The sequence below is a fragment of the Balearica regulorum genome, chromosome 3, assembly GCF_011004875.1.
Source record: "Balearica regulorum gibbericeps isolate bBalReg1 chromosome 3, bBalReg1.pri, whole genome shotgun sequence".
Classification (NCBI taxonomy): domain Eukaryota; kingdom Metazoa; phylum Chordata; class Aves; order Gruiformes; family Gruidae; genus Balearica; species Balearica regulorum.
The window spans coordinates 104106896-104119931 of record NC_046186.1 but is presented as its reverse complement, the minus strand read 5'-3'; the positions used below and the strand labels follow the sequence as shown (position 1 = coordinate 104119931).

Sequence of the window (13036 nt, the reverse complement as noted above, 5' to 3'; positions counted from 1 at the left end):
GAATCGCCCTACGTGGAGGCAGGGAATTACTCAAGTTGATCTTCACATGAAGATACAGCAGCGTTCTGACTCACAATGGCTGTTCTGAGAGCAGAAAATGTGTGCTACGGGGTACAAATACAGACTTTACATGAATAGTATAGGATGTATCATTGTAGGACCAGATCCTTGGGTTTAAATTATTTGGTTTGGTGCAGGACTCAGGATAGAAAGAAAAGTGACAGAAAGCAGCCTTATCTTGGAAACAGATAGTTGATAACTCAAACTAAGGGTCCATTTGGAGCATCTGAATAATACATCAAGTCATGCCAGCAGCAATAATCACACAGGAGCCATGTCATTGGCCGGGGATTGCTGGGCTGCAACACACTTCAGCAACAACCCTTATTATCCCTGACATGGCTCATGAGGAAACCGGTAGTGTAACAAGCAAACTCTTACAGATCATCTAATAATTCCCCTACAATAAAGTCACTTCTGGCTGCCACATTATGTCAACTCTGCATTGCCTAGGAAAACGCATTGCAGTTGGACTGGGGAACTGAGAATCTGATGTTCAAAATATGTGCTGGCTCTTCTCATTGTGTATCAGTAACTTCTGCCACAAAGCATACTAGTAAATATGGCCTTAAAAGTTTTAAACTATTTAGAAGGCTGATAGTATGGATGCACATTCATTAGCCAATATCACACTGTATTAGAAAATACTCCTGTGTAATCTTTCTTTCCTAATTAAAATTGTCATGGAGTCAGAGTCTGAGAGAGGAAAAGTGTAAAGCTTCACACATACATTATACCTATCTCAAGTCCAACCACTGCAAGGTTAGGAAAAATGGAGTTAAGGTGAAATTTAAATAAATTTCAGTGTAGTCAGGGATGGAAAATCATGAATAGTGTATCAAACAATTCTGCCGCATAGTGACGTCATTCACTAGACACATGATTGTTGTGAGTATGTTGTTGGTCCTACAAGGGATGAAACTAATTTTCAAACAGAAGTAATCACTTCCCCTCTCCCCACCCTATTTTTCCCTCACAGTAATACTACACAAAGATAAATTTCCTGTGGAACCACAGGACACAGTGGTCTGAGAAAAATGTGGAAGAAAATGGGTTGGCCATGGCCGTGTAGAAGAGTCACACTCACTTTCTAAGGCACTGACGTTTTCAGTCCTTATTAGGTTCTCCTTGTGGACCTCTTATCACATATCTGGAAATTAGGGCCTTACTTGATAATGTGATTCCACTTAGGCCGTAATGTGAGCAACCATGAAAATCACAGAGGCTATTGAACCTTTGGAGGCAGCAGACCATATAAAATAGGATGAATTCCTTGAACACACACAGGGAGGTCTCTTTTTCATCATAGAAAGAGCAAACGTAGTGAAGTCATGTGAGAAGAAATATGCAGTCGAGACATTCATAGAGGTTTGATCCTTACAGTCTTCTTTATGGTAGAAAGCAAGTCAAAGATCAAGAATTTTTCCGTTGTCTGTTATCTTTGTTACCCCAGATAGGAAATTCCTGCCAGTTCTTGGACAAGGAGCCAAATTTACACCTAGTGTAAATCAATGAAACTCTGTACTTTGCATTTTACCTATGTCGTAACATTCTTTATACAAACTCTGGCTTAAAATACATGCACAGACTGGTGGTTATCTGTTATATATGTCATGATTGAATTAAATATTTCTGCAACTTCATATCATCTCAGTTGAAGGCGATTACTGACCAGCAAAATCAACTGAAGCTGTTGATTGTCCATTTATCTACACTGGCTGAATTTGAGCCTGTAACTCTCTGCCCCTGGTGACAAAGATGGAAGTGATATAATTTATACAAGGAACAACTATTGCCTGCTCTAATGGCTACACTACACAGTGTGAAAATGCCATTAGTGTTGACTGCAGCCCAGTTTCTACTGCTCCACCAAAAATCAAATTGTGTTGGTGGTGAATTACAAGGGCTATTTTTCCTAGCCTAGGCAAGGCCATAACAATCAGAAATATTTGAACTTGATATTTGATTAATGCTGGCAGTATTCTATAAGTGATTTCCACTCAACGACATCTAATTATTTAATTATTTCCCATTATTAATGGAATGAAACAATTCAAAACAAACAGCTAGAATGACTGTTTTGCAGGAAGCTCATAATCATCAATTCATACATGTAGAAATCTTCCTAAAATTATATTAAGCTGGCCTGTTGAACTTGAAAGGCATATTTTATCCCAATCAATGCATAAAAGTAAAATTATCCATAACTAAGGCATGTTTCTCTGCTGTACAGTTCAGCTGTAATGATCCCCACACACTGCACTTGCACATCAATTATGATAATCATAATCACGGTCGTTAAGCTGAATGTTCATTATTATCAGGATGCTGGTGACAGCAGATTCAATCATCGGGTGCAATGGGCAGGCAGTCACAGTCCCACCCAAGTTTCTGCAGACAGCGTTGTGCCACATTAAATCTATGATGTGTTCCACATCCCACTCCATTCCAAAAGCTGTAGACGGTAAAGGTCAACTTTATGTTCTGTGCAATATGCTTAGGTTCTCTAAATTAATTCTTTGCAGTACTGGGTATTTTTATGCTTTGTAGATAATAAAATTCTGTTTAGGGCCAAAATGCCTGTGCAAATAATGAAACAGTGATGCAGTCGTACTGTAATTCACCTATAATAAGGCATCAGAGGAAAGAATCTATCAGGAAGGAACATCTTAAAATGCCTCTTCCTGAATTTTGCAAATAAGAAAACATTAAATGCTGTCATTAAAGTCAGTTTTCTAAAATGCATATGCAAACTAATTCCAATACCGATTAAAGGCTGTAAGCTATCATTTCTGCCTCACTAAGCCCGAACATATGTGAGTGTTTTGACAACTGAAAGATTATAGTTAGTGTATTTGATCCCTTGACTGTCCAGCTACATTGGAACCCATCCTTGTAGATCAAATTCATCGTGACTGGTAAATTTTTGTATTGATACTTCTCACATAAAATCATATAAATTCAAAGGCATTCCAAGGTATTTAGACATATGATATTAAAATATGCAAGCATTTTTATTTTTATAGTGGTTTACAACTGGGTAAACTAACTAGATTCAGCTTTACTAGAGGTACAGTATTTCCATTTTTGGGGTTTTTTTTAATGAAGAATTAGAATACAACAGTTTTTCCCTTAACTTAGAAACTTCTTTGAAATGTAAACAATGAGATAAAATTTTTCAGATTATAACTAGATGAAAAGAACAACTATGAACTTTTCTCACATAGATATGGTAATTATTATGTTTAGAGGAAGTTATGCTAATACCCTTTCATTTTCCAGAAGAAATATAACAAGGTAATATTTTTCATTGTTGTTCATTTTGCTTCTAAAGTAATTATATAATTTACATACTAATCTTTTTGTGACTTGAATTAAAATGCATACTTATAAACACACGAAAACCTCAGGAAAATACAACTAGGACATGCTCATGAACATACACAGGGAAACTTTTTATATGTAGTTTAAAAAAAACCAGCTAATACCAACTAATATCAAATAATCCCTCAGCAGCTCAGAGGGGTCACTGATCCACTGACCACTGAAACAACTCCTTGGAAGAACTCGTGCAGTAGTTTGTCTTACCAGCAATGATAAGAGAAACTTCTCTAGTATAATACTGTCAGAAGCTGAACGGACATCATGGCAGGGTTATCAGCTATTCAGCTTGTAATATAAGTTGCATCCACAAAAATATCACCTCACATGAAACTCAAGAGACAGTTGTGTTTAGCAGACAGCATTAAGCAAAAATCTGATTTTTTTTTTTTTTGTAGTATTTTGATACATGCCCTTTAGCCTTGTGATACGTTAGAACAGGATAATTTTGTTCATAGCACTGATATACACAAAGTTTTAATACAGTTTAGAAATAAGAAAGGGACAGAGAGTTCTTTCAAATCTAAGTTATGAAAGTATGACCTCACACCTGCCTATAGAACATTTTCCATTAAAATATAGTGAGGAGGTGGAGGTTTTTGGTTTTTTTTTTTCCTGATAATAATGACCCATTAAAACAGCAGGTAGGTCATAAATAGCTCTTTCCTCCTCTTATCTCTCTGTTTGGGTAAGCGGCTCCTAATTGAAGCTTCATATTGATTTAGAATTGGGGTTGGAAGGCTGTATGTCATGTTGGGTTAATGTATACAGCTATTCACCTCCAGAGATTTAGGTTGAAATCTATCCAAGATCACAAGTAAAGTAAGTTTGGTTGTTTCAGCTAAGCCCATAATTTATAGAAGATGTGTTATATGATACACAATATAAATATCTTTACATTGTTTAATATCGTCATCTGAGCCTGATCAAGAACTGCTAAGGTCTGGAAAAGGAAGAGTCTTTACAAGACAAAATGAGTACCACCAATAAGACTTTTAGATCTTTTTTATATATTGCACTTATGCTGTGGGACTTTAGCCAGTCATATCCTTCACTCACTGCTTTTGAAAGACAAATTCAGATCTTCTTATCTGAATGTTATCTTTGTGCCTTTATTTGTAATGAGATTTAATTAATGTATGTTAAAATACCAAAATTTTACCCTGAGCTCATTTTTAAAGCTTAAAGTTTTGAGAAACAATTCTTTTAAAAAATATTACTTCTCAAACTAAGATTCCTTGGAACTATATATGTATTATATATTTACAAAGGTTAACTTACTTTCAGGGAAATAAGTAATCCTATCTTACAAAATCCCAGAATTGTTTAGGTTGGAAGAGACCTCTTGAGATAGTCTAGTCCAACCCCCCTTCTCAGCTAGAGGAGGTTGCCCAGGACCACGTCCAGGCAGGTCTTAAATACCTCCAAGGATGGAGACTCCACAACCTCTTTGGGCAACCTGTGCCGGTGGTCTGTCACCCTCACATTAAAAAAAAAAAAAAAAAAAAAAAGTGTTTTCTCATGTTCAGATGGAATTTCATGCATTTCAGTTTGTGTCCATTCCTTCTTGTCCTGTCAGCGGACACTACTAAGTCTGAGAGGAGTCTGGTTTCCTCTTCTTCATTCCCTCCTATCAGGTGTTTATTCACATTGATAAGATCTCCCCCCAGCCTTCTCTTCTCCAGGCTGAAGAGTTCCACTCTCAGCCTCTCCTCATACAAAAGATGCTCCAGTCCCTTCACTACCTTGTGGCTCTTTGCTGCACTCTCTACCAAGTCCATTATCCTTTTTGTACTGAAAAATTTTAATGTGATTATGATACCTAATACAAATAGAAGTAATGCAAACATTACACAAACTCATGTTAGAACATGTTCTGAGGAAAAATACCTCTTGTAGCACTACAAAACCAGAAATATTTGAGATGCTCCTGACAAAGCAGGCAGTTTAATGAGACTATCTTAAAATAAAAATGGCTCTTCACTAGAATGTAAGTAGTATTTTGTTGGTTTTAATCAGGTTTTGCCATAATTTTCTGAAGGTTTTTCTTGATGTGCAAGAGTAAATATGCAATCTCTCTTAAATCAGAAAAGGCAATACAGTTAGAGCAAAACTTTACAAAACTTATATAACCAAAACTGTACTTACTCAGGCTTTTAAATCCTTATCTTGTAAGTGGGAGAGGTGTTGAATTTCCTCAAAATGAACTTACCAGAAACAGTTGAGGACGTCTGATATCTCATCACATCAGCTCTAACTATGTGATTTTATAACATGCCAGAAAGATTCCCATTGGTTTCCATGATCTCTGGATCAGGCCCAAATTCACTTGTTCTAATACAATACCAATCTAAAAAAGTAAACCATCCTTTAATTTTTGCAGTGACTTACCTTGTCTGCTACCCACTTCTTAGGCTGTACTTCTCGGAAGTGTTTAATTCCATAAGTTTCTTGTCCATATTTGCCTGAGCTATGAATTGATGGGTCATACTTCTCATTTTTATGATACGAAGAAAATGGTAGAAATCTGAAATTCAAGTATATTTAAAAATCAGTTATGCTTTACTCTAGATGCCACAGGATTGGTGTAAATCATAGATACCAATGCTACAGGAGGTCACATGTTCCTTCTATTTTCCACTACCTTCTTAGTGTTCCCCCTCAGTATTTTGAGACAATTACTGCAATTTCTTCTATAGCTACTTTTAAACTAAATTTAGAGCAAAGAGATATAGAGTTTCAACAGGATGAAATGAAAACTTTCTGTACGAAGATATAACTTGGCTCACTCGCATTATTAGATTATTGCTTTGGCTGTACCTGCACTGCCAACTGGAATGATGTGAAGAGGGAACGAGAAGGGCTCAATTTGCTGGGATCTGCCTGTCGGCATCTCAAGTCTTAGCAGGCAGTGCAGTTTGCACCACACACAAGCAGAGCTCATTTCTGGAGAACTTGTGTCCACTTTACAAAAGTCATGTAGGCCCCTAACTCATAACCCTAACCTGATCGTTCCACCAGGATGGAAACATTTCAAGCATGCCAGCGGTATAAGCATAAACCAAGGCAAATTTGCTCCCTGTACCTTACACTAGGTATGCATACTTTGGTATCTGTTAACCAAAGCTAAACAAACCATACCTTCATCTAGCAAAATAGAAACTTACACAAACAGTACTGGTGACTTTCACGTATTGGCAGATTACAAAGCAAAGAAATTAGTTCTTCGGAATTCACAAATTGTGTACTTTCAGATTATAATTACGTCCTAATTAGCTATCTGTTTGTGTTGGTTTTGCGTGGCAAGGTTTTGGTAGCAGGGGGGCTACAGGGGTGGCTTCTGTGAGAAGCTGCTAGAAGCTTCCCCTGTGTCTGACAGAGCCAATGCCAGCCGGCTCCAAGACAGACCCGCCGCTGGCCAAGGCCAAGCCAATCAGCGCCTCTGTGATAACATATTTAAGAAAGAGAAAAAACAGTTAGAGAGCGCTTTTTGCAGCCAGAGAGAGGAGTGAGAAGATGTAAGAAACTCTGCAGACACCAAGATCAGTGCAGAAGGAGGGGGAGGAGGTGCTCCAGGCACCGGAGCAGAGACCCCCCTGCAGCCTGTGGTGAAGACCATGGTGAAGCAGGCTGTCCCCCTGCAGCCCGTGGAGGAAGGATGAGGGGGTGTAGCGATTCCACCTGCAGCCCGTGGAGGACCCCATGCCGGAGCAGGTGGAGGCACCTGAAGGAGGCTGTGGCCTGTGGGAAGCCCACGCTGGAGCAAGCTCCTGGCAGGACCTGTGGACCCATGGAGAGAGGAGCCCACGCCAGAGCAGGTTTGCTGGCAGGACTTGTGACCCCGTGGGGGACCCACGCTGGAGCAGTTTGCTCCTGAAGGTCTGCACCCCATGGAGGAGACTCATGTTGGAGAAGGTTGTGAAGGACTGTCTCCCGTGAGAGGGACCCCACACTGGAGCAGGGGAACGATGAGAGGAGTCCTCCCCCTGAGGATGAAGAAGTGGCAGAAACACCGTGTGATGAACTGACCGTAACCCCCACTCCCCGTCCCCCTGTGCCTCTGGGGGGGGCAGAGGCTGAAGCCGGGAGTGAAGTTGAGCCCGGGAAGATGGGAGGGGTGGGGGGAGGTGTTTTTAAGATTTGGTTTTATTTCTCATTCCTCTACTCTGTTTTGCTTAGTAATAAATTAGATGAATTCCCTCTCTAAGTTCGGTCTGTTTTGCTCGTGATGATAATTAGAGAATGATCTCTCCCTGTCCTTATCTCGACCCATAAGTTTTTTTTTCATTGTACCTTTTCTCCCCTGTCTAATGAAAGAGGGGAGTGATAGAGTGGCTCTGGTAGGCACCTGGCCCTCAGCCAGGGTCAACCCACCACACTGTTGGAGCCTGATTCTTTCACTTTTAGTCATACTGATGGTAGACTCCCTGCTTGCATAGTGCCACTGAGCAGTGAAGCTCCAGCTACCCACCTTGGGCATGGAAAAGATTTCCAGATCGATGTCCCTAACTCTCATGGACAACTGCAGGTTTTCTGGGTAATTTCCACAGCAAACTGTATGGAGGAAGGTGAAAGACGTCTTATATATAAAGGGTCTGCAAGAGATCCTACAAAGATGTCTTAGTTCCATCTATTTCAGTTTGCAAGAGAGTTATGAGAGCAAACAGGTACATTTTAATATAATGTAAAATCTTGTGAATTAAGTTTATCATCATGGCTGGTATTCTGAAAAAGCTACGTGCATTCTTTATTCTACAAGTGCAGGAAAAATGATTATACAGTAAAGTTAGAAATATATGCTTCAGAAGTTTAAAACGTCACTTAACTGCCATGACAACAGGTGTAGTTAATTAAAACCTTTTCCTAGTTGAAAGCTTCTCAGAATCCAGAGTCCCTATAAGAGTTAGACAGTCAAGTTTTTGATAAAGATGGGGATTAAAACATCTCGCTTTGTATGTCAGCTGATATGGTCCAAATAAATAATTTTCTAACTAACTGATCCATTGGCAACTGTTTGTTTTTTTAAAATTACATGTCTGTCTTTCCACTTCATAAAAAGAAACTATTTTAGAATCTTGCCTGCTATAACAATTTATTCTATCAAGTACCACAAACAAATGTCATGTAAAGTTAGTGAAAGAAAAACACTGAGTTAGCAGACTTTTAAATTATACAAAGGTATAGGAGCATGTGTATACTCATGGGAAAGGACACTCTCACATAAGACAGATTTTGGTACTTGTAATGCTAATTTGCACATGGGATGGACATCACACACACACAAAAATTAATGTGGCCCCAGTGTCCCAGAGAATACATCGAAGGTGCTGTGAGCTGGCTGCTCCACTTGCAGTTTTTATCACTTCTGAATTGCATTTTAATAGTACATTTTTCTTTTGTTCAGACATGAAAGAAAATTGGCTTTCTCGGGGGACTGGATAGCTGAGAAGACAAGGCTAGCAGTTTAGGGACTTGCCCATATATGCATAGAATTTAGTTGAGCCATAGCATTCATAATTCAGTATGAATACTATCTCTGTAAAATTTATACAGAAAATGGCAAAAAAAAAATCTTGAGCAAAGTAGAAAATAAATTATTATAGTTTTCCCTATAAAATTTCCTACATAGAAGTTTTGATTTTTCTGTGGATCAGTTAATCTTTGTCTTTTTTGGCAAATGAATACTCAGAGTAATCTATGTTCTACCATGATTCCAAACAAAAACCCACATATATTGTAACACTAAGATACAACTAACAGTATGTTCTACATGTAGTTTAGCACAAATGTGATCTTCTGCATCCTGCTGCATACGTCCTCTAAGATCATTAACTTGAATACATGCCATAGTCTGGAATGTATGTCTATAGCTGCGCAAAAAAAAATAAAATAAATCTACTATGAATGTTTGAGGAAGAACATTGAACAAACAAAAATATTAAAATTGAAATGAAAGAATATTAAAAATTGAATAGGGTATAATGGTATAAAGAAGTCTAAAGTAGAAACTTGGGTTTTTTTCTTCTGCCCACAGTTGTGCTGTCAGAGCCAGGTGGGCAGATCCTTATAGCAATAACGATCTAACTATAAGAAAGGATCGTATGCTTGCAAATTAAATGTCTGTTTAAAGTAAGTAAGAATTTTCATTACTCTATGTGAATAAGTAATTAAAAAGAACATTAAAACAATTTTTTGTGTTAAGCAGGGTAACCAAATTAATGGGAGTCATACAAAAGTCATTATACCCCCACAACCAATAATAATAGTAAAACGCAATAGCACTGCAAAACACTTCAGTAATGGTATTGTGTTCTGTAGCTCTATAGATACACCTGACACAGCTTTTCCCCAAATTAATGACAGTATGTGCTCTGAATGTGACAGAAGAGAGTGATGGAAGGAGGAGAAAATTAAATCCAGACAATGGTATGATGCCATTATCAACTGCACAAGTTGATAGTTTTTTTCTCCACAAAAAGCTCACTCACAGGATTCTTACATCAGGGTTTCAGCGTTTCCTTGTGATTTAAGTGTAAATTCAGAAATTCTTAAGGGTTTTCAGTAAATATGACAGACACAGACGTAACAGGGTCAAAGAAGAATTAAATTCCATATTGATGTTATATCATGCCATAAAACATAGTCAGTATAAGCTGAGCATTTCCAAAAGTTGATGATTTAATGGATGGTGAACTTTCCCTAAAGAAATAAATTTAAAAAATGAAAAATTATTTCATTTCACCCACCACAAAAGCTTGAATGAGAGATATGCCATAGAATACATCCAAGACAGGGGGAAAGAATTGGAACCAAAAATGGGAAACTATCTCAGGTTCTACAAATAGCAGTATTACACGTACACAACCTGAGGAAGGACCAGGAGCAAAGCTGGCAGTGTCGCTGGTAATGAAGGCCAGCTGCACTGTTGCCACGACCACACTACGTTGAACCTAATTAGCGTAAAAAGACCTAGGAGCCTCAACTTAGTAGCCAATCCCAAACCTGACAGCTGCTAGTGGCGTGTATTTAAATTTCTAAAGATACCCTAGATATTTGTTGTCAACAAAAATAAAAATTGCTTTCTGTCTCCCTTCACTCATCCTATCCCGCACCTCCCTGCTACTATTAACTTCATCTTTCTAATCCTTCTTTTCCCCACATTTTTTACTCCCTAGTGATCTTTCTTCCTGCATCCCTCATCTACCATTTCTTCCTTCCATTCTGTCTCTTTCACCGTAATATCTCTCACTATTGCGACAGGAGATGGAAGAGGCCTTTTAGATGCCGAAGGCTTTCCAGTGGGATCAACTGAGAGGAGAGAAGCAGCAGCAGGTACTGGGCTCCAGTGTCCAGGGCAACGGGAGAGGGGAAAGCAGTAGCACAAACAGGAAGGAGGATTTCTCAGGTCCATCATTTACTACTGGGCGGCAGCGTCCCAATGCTACATGGTACCTACCGACAGGACACAGTTCAGTGGCATTCTCTTTTTCTTGGATTTAAAAACCAGAGTGGTCCTTCAGCACGTTCTCTGCACCTGCCTCAGAGGCAAAATCCCAGCAGCCTAGCAGCGCAGCGTGTAATCCTGATACCACAAGTGCTTCAAACTTCAGAAGATCTACTGCCAGACTGACATACATGCTGCACTACCAGGGCACAATCAGAAATATTAAAACTGGAGAACTAGAATAATATTCTGCTTACATGGTTTTCCAAACTTTCATCATATTCGTATGTACTGTGCATTTTTGTAATTTAGTAGTAAAAATACTACCAAAATCTTAACTCTAGATGTGTTACAGCATTAAATTTTTATCTAAAATGGTTCTATGCAATAGCAATTCAATTCCTTGTTGTCTTGATTTAATTCAAATCAAACAATTTTGTCTCGCTTTGAAGAAAACAGTGAACAATTAGCTCCAAACAAACTATGCTTCTCTATTGGGAAGCCGTACATCTTCTATCTTTTTTTTTTTCTTGTAATAAAACATGAAATTCATTTTAAGCTTTCAAATTCGGGTTATACCTGAAATAGTTTCTTCATCAAATCAGTGTCTATTTTTTCACCTGGGGAACAAAGGAAGCACAATGGTTTTCCATAGCAAAACAACTGCACCAGGGCAGCCATTATTTAGTTCATAATGAGTGCATATTAAAATCAAAGTGTTATTTACCAAAAAAAAAATTATTTAAAAAGAATATTTTCCATAACATATCTAGTCAGATTACCTTTATCGCAGTATTTTTGCCATAAGAAACTTATTTGATGTGCATTATTACAAATATTGTCTACAGTAATATACTAAATACATACTTTTTCAATAAACTAGCAATCACTTTTATCCTAATGTCAGTAAATCTAAGAATCCTCCATCCATTTTTGTTTAACCCCTGTCTGCGATAGTGTAAAGAGGCAAAGAAAAACACAGTCTAGCTCTTGTAGGAAGTAAAAGAGATCTCTTCTGCAGCAAATTCCGGAACTTCTTAATTATACACAGACTTATTATCTGCATCCCCAGTGTTATAAAGTACCAGAACTTCATTAGAAAAATTAAGATGGAAAAATGAAGGCGCTACTTTGTAAATTTCCAGTGGAAATTAGCTGGAAGAAGCAGAGGAATACTGGATCAAAAGAGGGTAATCATGCTTAACTGTGCCCTAGAGCACCCGCATGTATAATACGATTTGCACAGTAACTACCTCTCCTATTACTGCTTGTTTGGAGTATTCTGTGTTAATGGGGTTAGCTAATTTAGTATTTTAACTTAAAAAGACTCTGCTGATTAATAAATGTTGCACACTGTGCTAGTAATTAAAATAAATGGAAGAGTTACAAATAGAAGTTGAATTGTTAAGAAAACATTATCTGAAAATATATGATAATCCCTGTTTATCATAATACAATAACAGTCCGGAAAATATGCAAATTGCTGAAGTTGCAAAGCATATGAAAAACTAAGTATAATTTGAAAAAAGTTTTCAGATGTGTTATATTTGTGTGAGATAAAATGTAGTGGCCATTTTTTTTTTCACTGCAGCTAAGTCAGAAATACAGTAAAAGGTCCTATAAATGTAGAAAAGAAAATATTTTTTTAAATCTTAAATCTTCAAGCGACTTGCTTTACAAGTTTTATTGCCATTAATACCAGGCAGCTCATACCACTGATGCTCTCCAAGTACAGAGCTTATTTAGATCATTAACTCCTCTATAAGCGTACCTTCCGCGCACAGCACCGTGTAGCGCAGAAGCACCCGCGCTGGTTCGAAGGGAAAGCATTCTCCTGCTGAGAACAAGCCCACAAGGAGCTCGGTGCTGCAAGGTTCACACAGCGCATGAGCGGCAGGGTTTGCAAACATTGCACTCTGCTGCACGCAGCAGAACCGGTGCGTTCGGGACTAGCTTGGCTATCTCCAGTACAGCACTGAGCACAGAGGTAGCCAGAAGCTGAGACACCTTGCCTGATGTCGCCCCAGAAAACTACAATAAATCAGGAAACCTCAGTCTTACGCTACTGCTGCTTTATCCCCTTTCTGTCACCACATTGCAACACATTCTGATGTACGTTGACTTTATAAAGACGTTTAATAGTATACTTAG

The 13036-nt window shown here is 38.3% G+C and overlaps 1 protein-coding gene across 2 annotated transcripts in view; it reads right to left on the bottom strand.

Annotated features, from left to right (window-relative positions):
- The window catches only part of SPATA17 (spermatogenesis associated 17), an 88461-nt gene that overhangs the window by 13417 nt on the left and 62008 nt on the right, over nucleotides 1-13036 (bottom strand). For both annotated transcript variants that reach the window (XM_075749283.1, XM_075749282.1), the window contains exon 9: nucleotides 5833-5968. In XM_075749283.1, the coding sequence (XP_075605398.1) occupies nucleotides 5833-5968 (136 nt within the window). The remainder of the gene's footprint in view (nucleotides 1-5832; nucleotides 5969-13036) is intronic.